General features: G+C 44.4%; 1 protein-coding gene across 1 annotated transcript; it reads right to left on the bottom strand.

Moving 5' to 3' along the window:
• Nucleotides 1-1,752: 1,752 nt before the first annotated feature.
• Nucleotides 1,753-17,401, bottom strand: itga2.2 (integrin, alpha 2 (CD49B, alpha 2 subunit of VLA-2 receptor), tandem duplicate 2). Its single transcript, XM_037483629.2, has 30 exons — nt 17,067-17,401; nt 15,151-15,274; nt 12,638-12,747; nt 12,330-12,421; nt 11,995-12,106; nt 11,648-11,775; nt 11,413-11,561; nt 11,050-11,200; nt 10,708-10,873; nt 10,354-10,424; nt 9,832-9,970; nt 8,603-8,748; nt 8,364-8,507; nt 8,065-8,268; nt 7,814-7,944; nt 7,534-7,697; nt 7,006-7,157; nt 6,579-6,689; nt 5,695-5,780; nt 4,781-4,922; nt 4,464-4,547; nt 4,286-4,362; nt 4,116-4,199; nt 3,915-4,017; nt 3,713-3,823; nt 3,360-3,470; nt 2,950-3,063; nt 2,763-2,852; nt 2,547-2,663; nt 1,753-2,439 (listed from the first exon to the last, which is right to left on the bottom strand). Exons 1-30 carry the CDS (start codon nt 17,110-17,112, stop codon nt 2,350-2,352), a joined length of 3,549 nt encoding a protein of 1,182 aa, XP_037339526.2. The 5' UTR covers nt 17,113-17,401; the 3' UTR covers nt 1,753-2,349.
• Between the last annotated feature and the right edge of the window lie 249 nt (nt 17,402-17,650).

The raw sequence follows: 17,650 nt of genomic DNA, 5'->3' as shown, positions 1-17,650 counted from the left end.
AACTGCAGACAAAAGTGTAAATCTTTTGATAAGAGCAGCCTTTTGGGTATACATCCGCAGCCCAGACAATAATAGAATCCCCAACAGCCCGCAGCCGCTCGGCTAATATTAGAACAGACAGTTGTTTGGGTTTCTCTCCCGGGTCAAGCTTTTAAATATAATCAAACCTGTTTCCGAAGAGGCTTCAGACGGAGGAGCGGGGTGTTGCATTTCATTGAATGAACCCCCCCCCCCCCCACCCCACCCCGCCATACTCGCAGTGGGCTCTCCGCTCACTGACGCACAGGCTGAACTCCGTCAGAAGTCCTCGCGCGACCTCTTCAGCGGAACTCTGGTCACAGCAAAGCAAAGGAGCAAAGTGTGAATCAGACTCCAGGGAGACACTGTAACCCCCCCCCTTTAGTCTGTGTTGTTCTTTTTCCAATTGATACATAGAAATGTCCTCTCCGGCTTCTTTTGATCACGTTGTTGCATATTTGGCACCTCCATAGAACTCCATAGAACGTGCCCATCAACAGTGCAGTAATTAAATCGTGAAACCCTTCCTGACGTGCGCGTGCACGTGTGCCTGCGCTGTATCCGGTTTAAAGGGGCGGCTGCGCCGCTGCGCGGGCCAGTCAGGGCTCCCACGTCCCGGGGCCCGCAGCGGGGAAAGTTCACCGCCAATCGGAACTGTGTGAGTTGACTGCGGCAGAGTATAATATAGGACAGATTGGATGATGCTGTGGGGATGTCATTACTTGTTTTCTTTTCTTTTGCGCTAAAAAACATCCATCTCCAATTTCTTCATCAAAGAAAGAAACGAAAAAGACCCCAGAGATGGAACACAATGAAACCCTTGAGGATCACATTCAAAGTCACGCCAAAAGGTCATTGAAAATACATTATCCAATCATTTTTTTCTTTGAATTGCAACATCGCAGGAACAGGAGAGCAATCATCTCATTGTGCCACGGGTCAAGTTTAGTTGGCTGTGTCTGACAATCATCTGCGGGGAAAACCCCTACAGCGATGAAAGGTCATTTCAACACCTGTATTACATTTCATCAACTATGGAATGGAAGCGAGCCCGAGCTTTCCCGGATCACAAATATGCAACTTATTAGAGGAAATGGCATATTTCCATCGTGCCAGATCTCGGAGCAGGACTTTGTGGAAATACACTGCTGCGTGCTGGAGTGGCCCGTTTAAAAAAACACGACGTGCCAAAGGATTTGTGGGGGGATGAATTAAGCCTAAAGGGGGACTTGCACTTGTGTGTTTTCTGGATGGAAGGGGGTCCGAGGAAGGGGTTTTAAAGGTGTTCCTGTGAGAAATGGGTCTTACTTTATTTTATGGATCGTTCGAGTCATCGCCGGTGTTACAGGCCACTGGTCATCTGTATTATGTTGCCACCTTGTGGAGAAGCACCGCCAATACACGTCTAGATGAGCCCGTCCATTACATACACGTTCTCGCACCCACTTCCCACTGTAAAGACACGTTTAAGGGTCAATTAACCGGGTCCATCTCTGTACAGGACGGTATTTGGTCGAGGAGCCGAGGCATAATATCCCTTTGCCCTTTACATGAATAACATTGAAGCTGCAACTGAGTCTTCAATCCACTTATTAACAGGAAATATTGTATCTACAAATATTTTGGCAAATGTATTGAGTTTGATGAATAATAAATATTATTTTCCCAAATACTTGCTTGCTCAAACTGATATGTTTAAGGCAGTTATTGTAATTTAAATTAGACAAAACAGTCAACATTTTTTTTTAAATTTAATTAACCAAGAAAATAATCTGCAGATAATAAAAACACAATATGAAATATTTATACCTGACAAGTTGGGCCCGCAGTGGTAAAAAACAAGCACAAGATATCTCAATTAATCAACAACACAAGTAGCCACTCCAATGACCTCATCTTTTGGTGAAGATAAAGGCCGACATTAACACTGTTAACTTTATCTTACAGTATGTACAGTACAAACACGAGTGCTTATTACACTATCCTTATTAGAAGCTGTTATGTCTCGACCATGTTGCCCCGTATGTTACAAAGCAAAAGGCAGTGCTCTTAATATTCTAATTAGATCCCATTACAGTGTAAACCTCCAGATCAACTGGACCCGGAAAAAGTTGTGCTTTCACATTGTACAAAGTCAGTGTGCAGTCCACAAAGCTTAAAAAAGACAGCCCAATAATAAAGATAAAAAAGATTGAATCCCAAGATATCCACAATCTGAACCATTTCATGAAAAATGGCCTCCAGTGATTGAAAGGTGGTCCAGAAGCACTTAGAAAGCTGGTGATGTGCTGCCAGTGTCCCTCGCTGGGGGGGGGGGGTTTGCTCCTCGGATCACAGCACCTCGTTTACATGCGCGTGGCTCTGCGTGTCTTCAGCTTCCTCCATCTGGAGCTGCTGGTACTTCCTCTTGAAAAAGCCAAACTAGAGAGGAAACGGGATTCGGTTTAGACGGCAGGTTTCTTTGCTTTTGCCCAGCATGGACGAGCTCTACTGACGTCCCTCTGTGGGTTGTCACTACTGGGCCTCACCTTCCACAGCAGGCCGACGGCCAGAGCCAACAGCAGCAGTCCAGCGACGACGCTGCCGACTATCACCCCCACCGGAACGTCGCCCGTCACCCCGGGTTTGCTGATGGTCACCACCACCTGGACAGCAGGAGGACAGGCGCACACGCCGTGTGTCACATCTTATCTGACGAGACCACGCGCGGACGTCTCCTCCTTCTTTCCGCACGCAAGTCTCACCGGAAGCCGCTTGAGGCCGATGACCAGCAGGTCGGGGTCTGAGGTCTCGACGTCCACGTCGGAGGTCAGCTCGATGGTCTGATAGGAGGCCTATCGGGACATTGTTAAGTGTGCATGTCGGTGTGTGCAAGAAAAGCAGACGAAACAAGCAGTTGTATAAACGCAATGCGTTATTGAATACATTTACCGAAAGAAATGTGCCGCTCCAGATCCTCGTTTTCACTTTCACAAAATAGTCGCTTTTGATTTCCACGTCTTTGGAGATGCATTTTATGTACTCGCATTTTGCACTCTTGCAGTTCTGTCGGTTAAAAAATAAACAGCATTAACAGCATTAACAAAATGGAATCAGAAATTTGAAATACACTTCAGCATTAAAGATAAATAAGACATGCAGCCTGTGCAGCAATCAAACTTAATAAGTCCTTTGTATTCATAAAAATATAAAGCTCGGTGATTACGCATCAAATCACAGGTACAGGAGAATATTATAACATGGCTTGTTTGCAAAATACGGTTTTAATATATGAGAAATGTATCTTAGGTTTCTGGTGTGCACAGATCTAGAAGTGTGCGTGTGTGCACAAAGTGACCGACCAGACTCTCCGTGCCTCTGAGGCTCTCCTCGGAGAAGGACGCCTCGTAGCTCTTCACTCCGATCTGCAGAGGATCCACTAGGCCGCTGGAGTCGCAGGTGACCGCACCTCCCTGCAGGTGCAGAATTCATTCTATCAATAAATGACACAATCCCCCATCACACAGTCCACAAGTCCAAAACTGGTTTTCACTCAACTTGCCTTTCAGGATCCGATTGTGCCATAAGAATACAAAATTGTTTTAAAGTCTATTTTTTCTGAAATACAGATACTACACTACATATTGGTTGTCCACGAAGGCATTTATGAATGTATTATATCCCTTTCAAAAGTTGCTGGTACTTGGAAACTTACTGGCGGTGTGTCCACACTGGTGACATAGAGGAGCTGATTTCCACCTTTGGTGGTCACTGGCAGAGCGATGGTGAGGTACAGGAGGCTGACGGGGAAGTAGCTCGTGGAAACCTTCAAATACAATTCATCACAATTCATACATGTTATAACAAATACAAATTAAATGAGGAATAGGCCTAATACACCGATTCATTCGCCGCACCTTCACTGTGAAGTTAAACTCTGGGCCGATATCATCAAGACTCTTCACCGTTGTTACCGCGGGAAGGACGACATCCGCTACGTAGAAATTGATATTTGACTGCCTGTGACAAAGAGAGCACGGCGTGTGTGAGTTTCCTTCGTCAAACCTTCCAGGGTGCAATGAAAATGAGAAAAAACATTAAACAGAAAGCATCATCACCTTGATAGAATTACCCCAGCATCGTATCGCACAGGCAAGGATATGTCCACTGTGTTGTCTGCAGGCCTTTCCTCTTTACCATCACTGTAAAAGTACGCAGCATGATTACATATCCACCGTCTCCGTAAGAGTAACAATCTTTCATTACATTTTGAACTATTTAAGTGTACCTCTTGGCCTCGAATTTCACCTCGGCTCGGTTGTGCAGCTCGTCAAGATTGTAATCAAAATTCATCTGAAATGTCATCTGGAATTGAAAAAAGATTAAACACATTTGTATCACCCAAAATGACGTGTTCAAAATAGTTCATAGTGACAAATAAGTGTGTTTGCTTTTCTGGCTCTTACTTGTTGGTGGGTTTTCAGCGCTGGGTACCCCACTTGGCAGGTGACGGTTTGTGTTTGTGTTGAGGTGCATTTGACTTCGCCCGTCTATAGATCCAAATAGTACATCGAATCCACGTTGTTTTATTACACCAACAACGTATTGCAATGAGGATTTTAATGTCATTGCAATAACTTCAGTGGCACAGACAGAAAAGTCCAAAACCTTTTTTTTATTTGTAAACTATTTTAGGAAAAGGTGAAAAATAGTTAAGGTGGGGAAAGCTGTTCCAGTATTGGATCACACATTTATTCTGTGTGAGGTGCACTTTTTCACTCACAGGGGGGGAAATGGAGGAGTAGAAGAGGTTCTTGGAGTAGGTCGCCGTGACCTGGGTGTTGTACGCGTTCTCCTTTTTGTTCTTCACGACCACTTCAAACGACAGCGCCTGGTTGTTGCCACTGACCAGCGCGGGAGACGAGCTGTTACACAAGAGCTGCCATTACTGCACTGCGCCGTTTAGGAATGAGAGGACACTCCCTAGAAGTGAAGGTAGCTGGGGGAACCCTAACATGCACAATACAGCATGTATGTCGGAATGAACGACAGGCACAAAACGCATCGCACAACCCAACCTACAAACGTGACAAAAACACAGCAGCTGCAAAACTGCCCTCAATCATGTGTGCGTAAAAGTGTTTCCAATGTCTCTGTTCTCCCTGTCCTTTAATCTGGGCTAATAAAGGAATATCTTATCTTATATGTCTAGACGGACTATAGTTGGTGTAGTGGTTTTTGAGATTGATCCAGGCATAACATTACATAAGTATTTTTAGGCCAGATTTGGTCTTGCTCTTGGTGTGCACTACAAAGGAAATCATTTTTTTAAACGGGTGTTTTAGGATGGTACTGTAATGTGACGCTTGAGTACCCGTTGCATTGGCTTAACTCGACAGCACCAGAAGTTTGCGCCTAGGAAAAAAAGGCCGAAAGGCTGGGTTTTTCTGTTGGATAACTATTAAACATGCGTGTTCTCCCTCAGCCTCTCAAGTGACTCATAGTGAGGAATGAAAAATCCTTGTCCGGGCAAGTTTCAAATCAATTCTACCCTCCACTTAAACACTAGACCAATAGAGGGGAAAAAAGCACGACGATACCAACAACACACATCAAGTGAGACCATGAAACAGTCTTTACATCTAAACTGTTTATTCTACATCAAATAATGCACTGTAGAATGTCAGTGATTCTCACCTAGAAGCTTTGGTGTCTGTCTTCGCGCTCAGCACCAGGTCACTGACACACACGTTGTCGGAGCCGCAGTCTGTTGTGAAAGGCACCTGCAGCAGAGCAGCAAACATCACGATGTTTGTCATGTGAGGCGCTTCTGCTCCTTCCCAAAGGCTGGTGAAGGCAGCACTGGGAGAGGTCCCAACCACATATACGTCACCACATACGTCTCCACACAAGCCTCGATACGCGCTTCACGAGCCTTTGCATCCATACTTTCACCGAGTGGTTTTCGTCTAGGTTATTGGTTGACGTCTCCTCTGTGTTTTGTGTTGCCCACAAAGTTTTTAGAGAAGAACGCGCAGGCATTTTGTTTATTCTGTTTCTAGAGGGAGGCAGACAGGACAACTTTCTTTTGTTTGGCTCAACCACAGGTCCCAGCCTCCCCCACTCACACTACAAACTTGCATACAAGATATTTAAGTTGAATTAAGAAAATTGAATATGATAGTAAATTGCAATCAGTTGTGTAAATTCCTAATCTTGACTGTCTCTGTTCATTCCCACGGCCCCCACTCCCCTCTACAAGCACAAAAAAGGGACGTACCGGGAATCTATTATTCATTTATTACATTGGTTGAACTTTGATTTTGCTGCTGGAAAACACAAAGGGTGTTAATATGAGATGTTGCGTAACATCAGTAAATTCCTTTAAAAGTTTTATAAAGCCAGTAATCATCACACTGTGTCATTTTGAATGACATTGCGGACAACTCTGCAACTTAACAACTACATCTAAGGTCTAAAGTCACCTGGTCTGTTTCCTGTAGACCTTTTTAAAGTCCCATATGCTCAAAAGAAACAATTAAGCAGAGATTTAGAGACATTGTACTATACAAGTCACTTACAAAGAACTCCCAGGCACTTGGAGAAGATGTATCAAGGACGGGGTTCACATCTGCATTCTGCTGCTCGATCTCTACTTTGAGACTGAGGGAGTTGACAAAGTCCGGCGCCTCCTGTTGAAGAAACCATGCACGGACGGATCAGCAAATTACCTTCAAAATACTAGAACTATAAACTAATTTCTCTGCAAGCCTTATCCCATAAGGGTGTCAACATGATTCTAATTTCAATTTGATACTGTAGATACACCACATCAATGAACATACTTCTATTTCAGTATCACTTTAATTTAAGTTAATATGTTCTGCTCTGCTATTTAATGTGACTATTCTGTTTATTTTGCACACACATTTCCCTTTTGGGATTAACAAAGTATATCTCTCTATTTATCTTTGCTCTTCTGTGACTGCAAAACAGATGATGTATTACCTGAACATACACCTGGTAGTCCAGACACAGGGGCGTAGATAATATTTTAGCCTTTTCTGTGAGGAAACGTTCGTTGTTTTTAGTGAACAGTCCTCTGGAGGTAACTCGTGATGCCTGCAGGTCAGCGTCCAGAGTTAAAGTGTAGGATATATCTGAAAAGAAGAGTGCAATATTCTTGTTCTTATTCTTGTTATTATCCAGGAGTTTGACATATTGGTAAATATATGTATTTGCTTTCTTGACTTAGAGTAAGATGAGAGAATTGATACCACTCTCCTGTCTGTACTCTAAACATAGCCAACAGCCCGTTAGCTTAGCATAGCATGAAGACCAAAAACACTACCCTGGTTTTATCTGAAAGTAACAGATCTACTAGTAATTGCCAACTAGTCGTTTTTGACAAGGTGCTCATTGCTGGATTATGTCTTTTACCTTGTTGGTGCTAGCCTGCTTTTATGCCTGCTTTCAGTCTTTGTGTTAAGCTAAGCCAACCAGCTTGTACCCCCCCGCTGTGTTCATTTGATTTACCGATTGGTCCAACAGGGTTCGTAGGCCTGAATGCAGCCCGGAAACAGAGGTTGGTGTTGAAACAAGTGAGCTTCTGTCCCTTAATGTCACAAGGTTTGTTGACAATGTTGATTTTGTCGGGGTTGAAAGAAGCTTCAGCCGAGACGGACGCCACACCTCGGGACCTAAGAACCAAGTGCTGTTGTAAATGATCAACAATATTGCTGATTCTATACTATAACGGGATCAATCATGACATTATTCGCCCAATTTCTAATCTCTCACAGGCGGCCAAACTTACCAGAGCTGCACCACTTTGCCATAAGCGCCAATGGAGATGTCAGGGAGCGTGTCGTCATTCAGGTCTGTGAAACTATCTATGGACCTTCCAAAATACTGCAACTGAGGATCCAGTTTGGAGCCAAAGATTTTCTAGAACAGATTATATATTCATCTGATGAGACAGTTTAAAGCATAATTAGCTTCAACTGAAAAATAAAAAACAACCAAAACAAACAGCCTCCTCTGTCAGAGACCAATCTTTCTCCATACCTGTGAGAACTGTTTGTTTAAAGCCTTGTTCTCCCCGTTGTAGATGTAGATGACACCTTTCCCTTTGTCCTCTAGTGGAGCTCCAACCACAATGTCGTTGTAACCATCGAGGTCCAGATCGGGAACAGCAGAAATGGCCATCCCGAAGCGCGCATCCTCAGTCGAGGGCGGACCAATGAGGAATCCTTGCTCGTTCAGTATACCCTTGAGATCATTGGGACGCACAATATGACGTATGCACGCTTCCCTATTGAGAAAGACTGTGTCCCCCACCAACTGACACGTTGGCCCTTCTTTACCTTGGTGACGGAGAAGAGGTAAACCCTGCCTTCCTCTCTTTTCTGATCGCTCATGTACATGGGGGCACCAACGAGCAGAAGGTCCGTCACAGAGTCTCTGTCCACGTCCAGGGGGCACAGGACGCTTCCAAAGTAGGACCCAATCTAGGACAACCAGTATCATCTCATTAGTTCCCTCATGTACACATTTGGCACCCGGGTGACACATTGTGAATACCATATCCCTTTATTAACGGTACCTGTTTCCCTCGCTCTGAGTCGATGATAGTAGTTGTATTCTCACCGATGACGGTGTAGACGATAACTTGTCCGGAGTGGTTGGAGCGAGGCGCGCCAGCCACAAAGTATTCTATGGACCCGTCACTCAGTGTGGTGACAGAATAACCTGAAAATTACCGTAAATAACAAAGTAAGTAGCCAACATCTAAACCTTGGAACACTACTTAAACAGTGGCAAATGTAACTTAATACATTCGATCAAGTACTTTACCCAATTTATTGTGTCTTCTTGTTTTGCTCCATCTACTTACCACACTTTGTTTGGGAACTAGTTACTATGTAAATAAAGGTCTGTGTACAACTGAATACAGCTGAAAATGTGGTTTCAAAAAAGAGTGTGTGCTCAGCGCTAAACAAAAATAGAATTTAAAATACAAGCTAAAACATTAAATCACTACTCGTAGTTAAATCAATAATAATAATAATACAACTTTGCTAATTTATTCTGAAATTTTCAGACAAACTTATGTACTTCTACCTATTACTGCGGAATTTTTAACTTTAACCTAAGTAGTATTTGGAATGCAGGACTTTTAATGCACATTGTAACATTTACTGCAACCGCAGTATCAGTGATGATGGCATCGCATCATCATGTGTTTCATGATTAATAAAGAAACACGGCAGGAATACTAAGGCTATCTAACAAGGGCATAACCATGGTTTAGACATTGGGGGGGTCCCAATGAATACCCTTCCCCATCATTTTTTTAAGCGGGTATTGGGCAGGCGTGGACAGGTATGGTGTCACAGTGATCAAGTGTGGATGGGTATTTAATAAACTTGTTTGTACTTAGGAAGTCCATGGTTGAGATTTACTTTGTTAAAGTCCCAGAGGGACAATAACCAAGGAGTCCGCGCCACACGCCGTATCTGGTCGGCGACCCGTGCCTCCTGCGAGGAGGACGCTGCGAAGTCGCACTAACGAGCCAAGAGACCGATCCATTGGCATGGTTCATAAAAGGAGAACATATAGTTTACATATTTTCTGCTGTATATTAGGGGGTATTTTCTCAATATTGGGGGGGGGGGGACACAACCCCCCCCAAAGAATGCGTGGTTACGCCCTTGCTACCAAAGCAGGCCAGCTTGTGTATTGCCCGCGTTGAGAAAATGCCCCTCGCTGACTTCTTGTTTTTTTGACCACATGATCAAAGCTAAAACACAGAGGACATCTGTAAACGCCTACCCAACAGTGAGCTGTGGTTTTTGTCTTGAAGTGTTCTCTCAAAGGCGGAGAAGGGGAGAATTTCTGCTTTTGAGCCCTTTTGATGGACAACAGTCCCGCTCCAGCCGTAGGCCCCCGGTGCTCCGAGCATCGTCACACCCTTAAACGCACAGGTCAAAGACCGGTCAACGCACAAACACACAAACAACACTGTGGGTCACAGCATTCACATATAATTTATTTTTCAGGTATCGAAGATTTTCAAAGTAGCAGTCTGAGTTTGCCTCAGTAAAAACAAGCAGATGATGTCTGACAACATAATCATTTCTAATTGTCAATAACAAAAAAGCCTCTCCTTAAGTTTTTGTTGTTTCATTCTGGCTTCCTCTTTTCTTTTCGTGAGAATATGAGTTGAAAAGAGGTTGTTGGTCAGATTCTGTGACCAACTATATTCTAATTTTAAACAAAAATATCACAAGCTTCTTTTATCAATGTTCACACTGCCACAAGCGACAAACCAAAATAAAAAAATTGGCTCTGTACCTCTGAGTAATGAGCGCTGAACCCGACCTGGGACATCTCCATCTTAAAGTTGTCGCCCCCTTTCCCGGTGCCTTGTCAGGAAAGAGAATTGTGTTATCGCCAGAATCCAAAGCTACAGGTGGTATTTAATGATGCTTCTAGAATGTTGCTTAAGTGCAAATCACGTGTGTTGTGACTTGTGACGTCCCCACATTTCATGCTGTGTTGAGGAATTTAATCTACAAATTTGAGCAGATCCAGAATAAGACAAAGTGCAGGATGGGCATAAGACGAAAAGAAAAACACATTTGATCTGAGGGCGAATACGCATGTAGCGCCTGCAACAAGGGGAGAGGGGACGTTAACATCATGCACCTTCTATGTTGAAGATGCGGTTTCCCAATGTTCCAGCGATGGTGGAGAGCGCCGCCTCCTCCGACACATTGAAGAAGTACTTCTCATTGGGTACGCTGGCGATGGACTTGATTTCTTTAATCAAGCCGTCTGTCTCAATGTTGTTTCTGGTGTAATAACCCAGGAGCTATGGAGGAAAAAATAGGATTGCAAAAAGAAAAGAGATAAAGTTGACACATCAACATCCAATCAATCAGAAATATACGCAAATGAAAGCTTTTGGCATGAGAATTATTTCACAGAGGCATCATTCACATTTACAGTTATAACTACTTTGGTAGTAATCGGCAAACCATCACTTACAGCGATACCGAAGCGGGTGATGCCTTGCTTCTCGCAGTAGGCGAGTACTTTTTCTCTCATCGCCACGTCATGAGACTCCCCGTCAGTGACCACCACCATCACCTTGGCGGCGCCTGGTCGGCCGCCGTTGCTTTCATCGAAACCCGACCGACTGAAGACATGAAGAACATTTTTGAGTTCATTTTAAAAATCCTTCTTTGCAAATCCCAAGAGATTTTTAAACTTTTTTTCAAATCAAATCATAGAGCAGCATCAAAATGATTGTTCATCATTAACAGGTAAGTGAGACGGACCGGACAACAATAGATCAAACACACACGTAGACAAACAAACAGTTATGGCAGGCTGTAGTGCGGCACCAACCTGGCAAATTCGATGGCATGGAAGGTGTTGGTAGAAGTACCGTACATTTGTTCGATTTTGGACGCAGCTCGCATTACCTCCTCTTTGGTTTTATACTCATTGAGCTTGAGTTCAAACTTCGAAACAATTCCGTACTGAATGACGCTGACCTGGCGTGGTAAAGCACAGAGAGCTTTAAGCATAAAGACCACAACCGCGCCCCGCTTGACCTCTGCTCGAGGAAACGTGGTGTTACCTGCGTATTTTTGGGCCCGATGTCGAGGGCAGGTATCAATTTCCGGAGGAACTCGTTCATTGGAGCCCAGGGGTAAATGCTGTTGGAACCGTCCAGAACGATCACGATGTCCATCGGCCCTCCGCATGCTGGAGAGACACAGAAGGACACGTTTGTGCAGTGGGGAGAATAAAGACAATGTGCAAGCCGACTCTTGAGTTAATGTCTATACAGTCTACCAAAAGCAAAGTTGTCCCTAGATGACATTAGCACACAACTGTGTGTCTCTGTAATGGATATATGACCTGATATTAACATGTTCCAAATAAAGATCCATAGTCACATATTTTTTTAAAGTCATATCTTACACTGGACAGCCGGAGAGAAGGCGGCCTGAGGTTGAAAGAGGCTGTTCATTTTGGCACATATTCCTGGGTAGAAGATCTGATCTCCACAGCGTTGTCCCCACAGAGGACCACACTGTATCACAGGGGAGGAGACTTTTGAAGGCCTCCCAGCACGCTCTCACACCAGTGATTAACAGGCAAGTGTGACCTACAGCATAAGCATCCGAGCAGTGGCTAAACATGCATCTAGAATTTAAAATGATCCATCAACGCCTGTACCGTGATAAATTGCCAAAAACAAAAAGACAAGAACTGGATTTGTAAGAAAAGATCAAACATGGTGTGAACACACGTACCATCAAACTATTGTCAGCAGGCATCCGGGTGAGTGTCAAACCCAGGCACATCTGGTCGTGGACATTTTTAACATCGGGCATACTCACAGAATCTGTGAATGAGGTGGCAAGGACAATCAATTAGTTCACATGTTAAATTTCAGATCGTTAAATCTAGAATTCATTTTATTACTATGACCTAGTCATAGTGAGAGCAAAATACCGAAGGCCAAATGTCTGGAGACCTCCTGGATTGCTCTGTTTAGGCTTTTCAAGTGCATGGCCAATGTTTGGTAGGAGAGGTTAAACAAGGGAACACCAGTCCATACCTTGGAGATTGAGTTTATCGCAGCTGTTTCTGGAGCCTGCGACTTGACACTTGTAAACATCCCCCGTCCTGTTTGGACTGAAACCACTCCATGGGGCACTGACCAGGAGCCTGAAAAAAAGAAACCCAAAAGCCTTCATTCTCTTACCGAGAGTCATTCCTTTAGTCAAGGTTCTTGTGCGCACGACACTCGTCCATATCAGCCGAGGCAGACAGCGGTCACACACAGAGGGCCAATGATAGCTGCTGACACCTCACTGTAATAGGCCCATTGTGGCACCAAAGCGATGCAAAATAATCATAAACATCACGGTGTAACATAGTAACAGTAAGCGTGTGCCCACAGGTCCCCCGTGTCATCCTTTTAATGTTTTAAAAAACAAGATTCTACAGGTTCTAAGTTCACATATAAAGTATCAACTTCAGACACGCTGTTCCCCCACCAGTGAATAGGGGTCGGGTTAGGGCTACTACTGCTGTACTGCTACCTAATAAAGCCATAAAGATGACCTAATACTTCTACACCCCCTCACAACAGTGTAATCACTTCCTCTCAGGGGTCCTACAGTCAGAGACCATCATCAGACACCGGAAGACACTGCTGCAGGCCGACTGTGACTCAGAGAGCACAACATCTGCTGGGTTACTGTTTAACTCATGTGTTACAACAGCGCGGGCAAATTTTTTTAAGTGAGGGTGAAAATTCTGAAGTCTATCCTAAAAAGCCACACGGAGCCAGTGGAGAGATCGGAGAGTGGGAGGGATGTGAGACGGTTTGTTCATTTTAATCTGCCTCCAGCATTTTGAATGACCCGCAAATATTTAAGAGCAGCTACACTTGGAGATGAGAAGTGAATTAAAGTAGTCAATGCGTGACCAAATTTAGCAGATTTTAGTTTACTGATATTTCTAATATGGAAGAAACATGACAACTGCTAAATAGGGGGGTCAGATGACATGGATCGATCAAAGGAAATCAGAGGAGCGGACCAATACTCTGCTGGATCATGGGGACAAAGTCATGAAGTGCAATGACTAAACCAAACTTTTGTCCGCGAGGTACAAGCTGAGCCAGTCTAATGCTATACCAGATATGTCCTCCCAATCCTCTAGCCTCCTAATCAGGATGGTGTGGTCTACAGTGTTCAATGCATCAAGTACGAACACTGAGCAGTCACACGCATCGGAAGACATACGAATGTCATTTGAAACCCTCAGGAGAGCAGTTTCAGTGTAGTGTTTTTTTTACAGAACTCAGTCTGGAACATATCATATTATTCTTCTCCAGTGCAGCAGTGAGTTGGCAGTGTAATGGCAAAATATAAGGATGCAATAATGTTTTATTAGATTAATGTCTAAAGCCAGTCATGACTTTGTCTTTGCATAACACCGCTGCGCGGAGGAAGGAGAAGGTGTGAATTTCTTCGAACGTAGTCCTAGATCTAATCAAACATCTGTTTTAAGCACCTTGAGTTTCCTTCAGGTCGGAAAATGCAACTTTGATTCACAAGAGACTTTTCAACTGGTTCCCGATTGCATGAGAAAATTTTATTCTTATTCTAGGATTTTGGACAAGAAAGGCAGTTTTGATATGGGCTTATAGTTTATTTGCAATACCAGATCTAAGTTGTGTTCCTTCGATACAGGTTGCGACATGCTCAAGGTAAGACAGGACAATTCATGTAGATAAGGAGGAGTTAACACTTGATGCCAATAATAGTGTGTGTGGCGCGTGCGCAGATTATAGTATCTCAGACAAAATTGAGCAACTACGTGTCTCGGCATGGAATCTTTCTTTTACGATTCAGCAGTGCAACAACTTGTCAGAGATCCTACAGTAAACTGACATCTAGTAGGTTGTGCTTTATCTAAAATAATCCTTGTATTAATCCCACAGCAGGAAAATGGGCAAGAAGGAAGTACAAACTAACAAGGGGCACAAAAAAATAATGGATAAGTAATCAATGTAAAAACCAAAAAAAATATGCCATAAGAAGATGGAAAGGTTGTTTGCATTGCACAGATTATTTATATCGAAGAGTAGATAGATGGGATTTATATTGCTCATGAATTAATAAATACAACTAATCAAATGTAACACATTCCATTTCCTCACAGTCTTGCAACAGAAAAGAGGACTATGGGAAGACTTAGCATCTCTGATGATGTGTCATTCGGAAAAGCACAGGAAATCCCCAAAGCAGCTCAACTGTGTTTTTTTTGTCACGCAGTCACCAGTTTAAGTCAGTATGGACCCAGACGGATACCTGTGAAGGCTTGCATCAAAGGGGCGGCCCACTGAATGTATATCAGCATCTTCATTGCTCAAAATTGCTTTAACTCCTCTCTGGGTGAAATTCATGCACCCTGCGGATGTCATTATCTTCATCATTAATATCGACAAATGTAACGATTAACTAATGACTTACGCAGCCCCATGGACAAGACGTGTGTTTGTGACGGGAATAAAAAAGGCGAGGCAGTCTCGAGAGAACAAATCACATGAATCGTTACCATTTGCCCTCGTGGTTTGATACTTGTTTGACCGTGTAGCCAAACTCCGTAGCTGCCGGCCCGCTGAAGATCTTGGCACCTGCAGTACCAACGTTGAAGGACCGCGAGGGAAGGATTCTGTCAGCTGGTGGAGGAGAAAGATGGGGGTGGTATGACAGTGGCACGGATCAACATGAACTTAAATAAATCAGCTTTGTGATGACTTTAAGATAAACAAATACACCTACAGGAAATGAATACATACTGTATGTCTAGGCCTGTGTATCTATCTAAATGTTCAAACCCAACTGTTATCAGGACTGGTTGTTTATAGAGATCACCCATCCAGACTTCCTTCTTTTGAGTCAAGTGGTTGAATCATGTAGCCTACTTAAAAAAAGCCAGACTCAGCCTGACTCACAAAAGGCATGGCATGCCAAGAAAACAGCTCCACGCCTCAACAGACACATTTGGGAACTATGAGGGGCCGTTTAAGACTACTGAGACCCTCTCACACACACTACTGAGACCCTCTCACACACACTACTGAGACCCTCTCACACACACTACTGAGACCCTCTCCTCTCACACACACTACTGAGACCCTCTCACACACACTACTGAGACCCTCTCACACACACTACTGAGACCCTCTCACACACACTACTGAGACCCTCTCCTCTCACACACACTACTGAGACCCTCTCCTCTCACACACACTACTGAGACCCTCTTCTCTCACACACACTACTGAGACCCTCTCACACACACTACTGAGACCCTCTCCTCCCACACACACTACTGAGACCCTCTCACACACACATTAATGAGACCCTCTCACACACACTACTGAGACCCTCTTCTCTCACACACACTGCTGAGACACCTCTCACACACACTACTGAGACCCTCTCGCAGACACTGTATAAAAAAAAACGACATCAAAAGTTGCATTACCTAACTTAGATACCCAGTGTAACGTAATGATTAGAAGAGTTTCTTGCTGTATGTGTATGAAGCCAAACAACCTGCCAGCTAACAGCAGCACATTCACAAACATATTGCTGAAAACACGATTGTATAAGTGAGCACTACATCACAACCACGTACACAACCTAAAGGTGTCTTATAACGGCCGTTATCTACCGGACCGAATAATAATTTTGCCTGCAGTATATAGTGTAGCAAGGTAGTCTTCAGTATTTTTTATAGTGGGACCCCCCAAGAGTCCTAAGTCATTTTCGAACCCTGCTCAATAGTGTGTATGAGAGTGTCTCAATGGTGTGTATGAGAGTGTCTCAATAGTGTGTATGAGAGTGTCTCAATGGTGTGTATGAGAGTGTCTCAATAGTGTGCATGAGAGTGTCTCAATAGTGTGCATGAGAGTGTCTCAATAGTGTGCATGAGAGTGTCTCAATGGTGTGTATGAGAGTGTCTCAATAGTGTGCATGAGAGTGTCTCAATAGTGTGCATGAGAGTGTCTCAATAGTGTGCATGAGAGTGTCTTAATAGTGTGTATGAGAGTGTCCCTCGCAGGGAACTATTTTGTTTCCTCAGAAACGGAGTCCACATTCAAAATCTCCCCCCTCGGGACATGTGTATGAGTGAGTGAGACCCACAAGCCCGGACAGGGAGCGCTCTCCTGTCGGACCCCCCCCCCCCCCCCCCCCCCCCCGCTGCACACACACACACACACACACACACCTCAATCGGCAGAGAGAGGAATGTGGAAGGGATCAGGAGACCGTCGCGTGCACGCCCAGGACCATGCCTGGATCACCGTATTTTTCTCACCACAAGCCGTGCGATGCGCAGTGAGACGTTTAGCGGCTTTCCACGAGGTTCACTTGGGATCACGCATTTTGGCTTCACGATAGAAAATACAGTTCCAAAGCAGTCGGATGTGTAAAAAACAAACAACCAAAGTCAGTACTTACTGATGACTATCAGAGTGAAGAAAACGCGTCCCCAGGAGAGCTCCATCGCCGTCTTCTATTCCATTAGCGTGAGGCGATTGAATGAAGCCGCACGCACTTCAAACGTCAAAGTCGTGGCCGCGCGAGAACGAGTCAGCGAGCGGTGACGCGCCGCACGCCTTCTCTAAATAAGGACACGCGCGCTGCACTCCCTACCTGACGCGATCCAAACTTTGACCCCGCAGGTGTGGCCGAGGGGTGTGAAGGCAAGTCTGTGACTAAAGTCGGAAAATCCCCGGTGGGGATCAGGCTGGGGAGCAGCCTCAGACGGACTAATCGATAAGAAAACAAATGAACCGTGTTCATGTTAATGAACATGAGAGCTGCCTCCGCTCTAATCCGCCTCCTTTATTGAATGTGCTGATAGCTCCTCCTGTCATATCGTCTGGTGTGCGACTTAGTCCAGATCACAGTCAATGTTACCCTCAAAGGCCCACGACGTAAAGTATAGTAGTCAGTGTGGGGCCGCTGGGAAGAAACGGGTCCAAGTCCTCGTTACTCCGGAGGAAGTGTGACCTTGATGACATCATCTCAGCTACGGATAA

This window comes from Pungitius pungitius, chromosome 5 (genome assembly GCF_949316345.1).
Source record: "Pungitius pungitius chromosome 5, fPunPun2.1, whole genome shotgun sequence".
NCBI classification, from domain to species: Eukaryota; Metazoa; Chordata; class Actinopteri; order Perciformes; family Gasterosteidae; genus Pungitius; species Pungitius pungitius.
The sequence above is the reverse complement of the archived record's forward strand: the minus strand, read 5'-3'. Positions and strand labels throughout refer to the sequence as shown.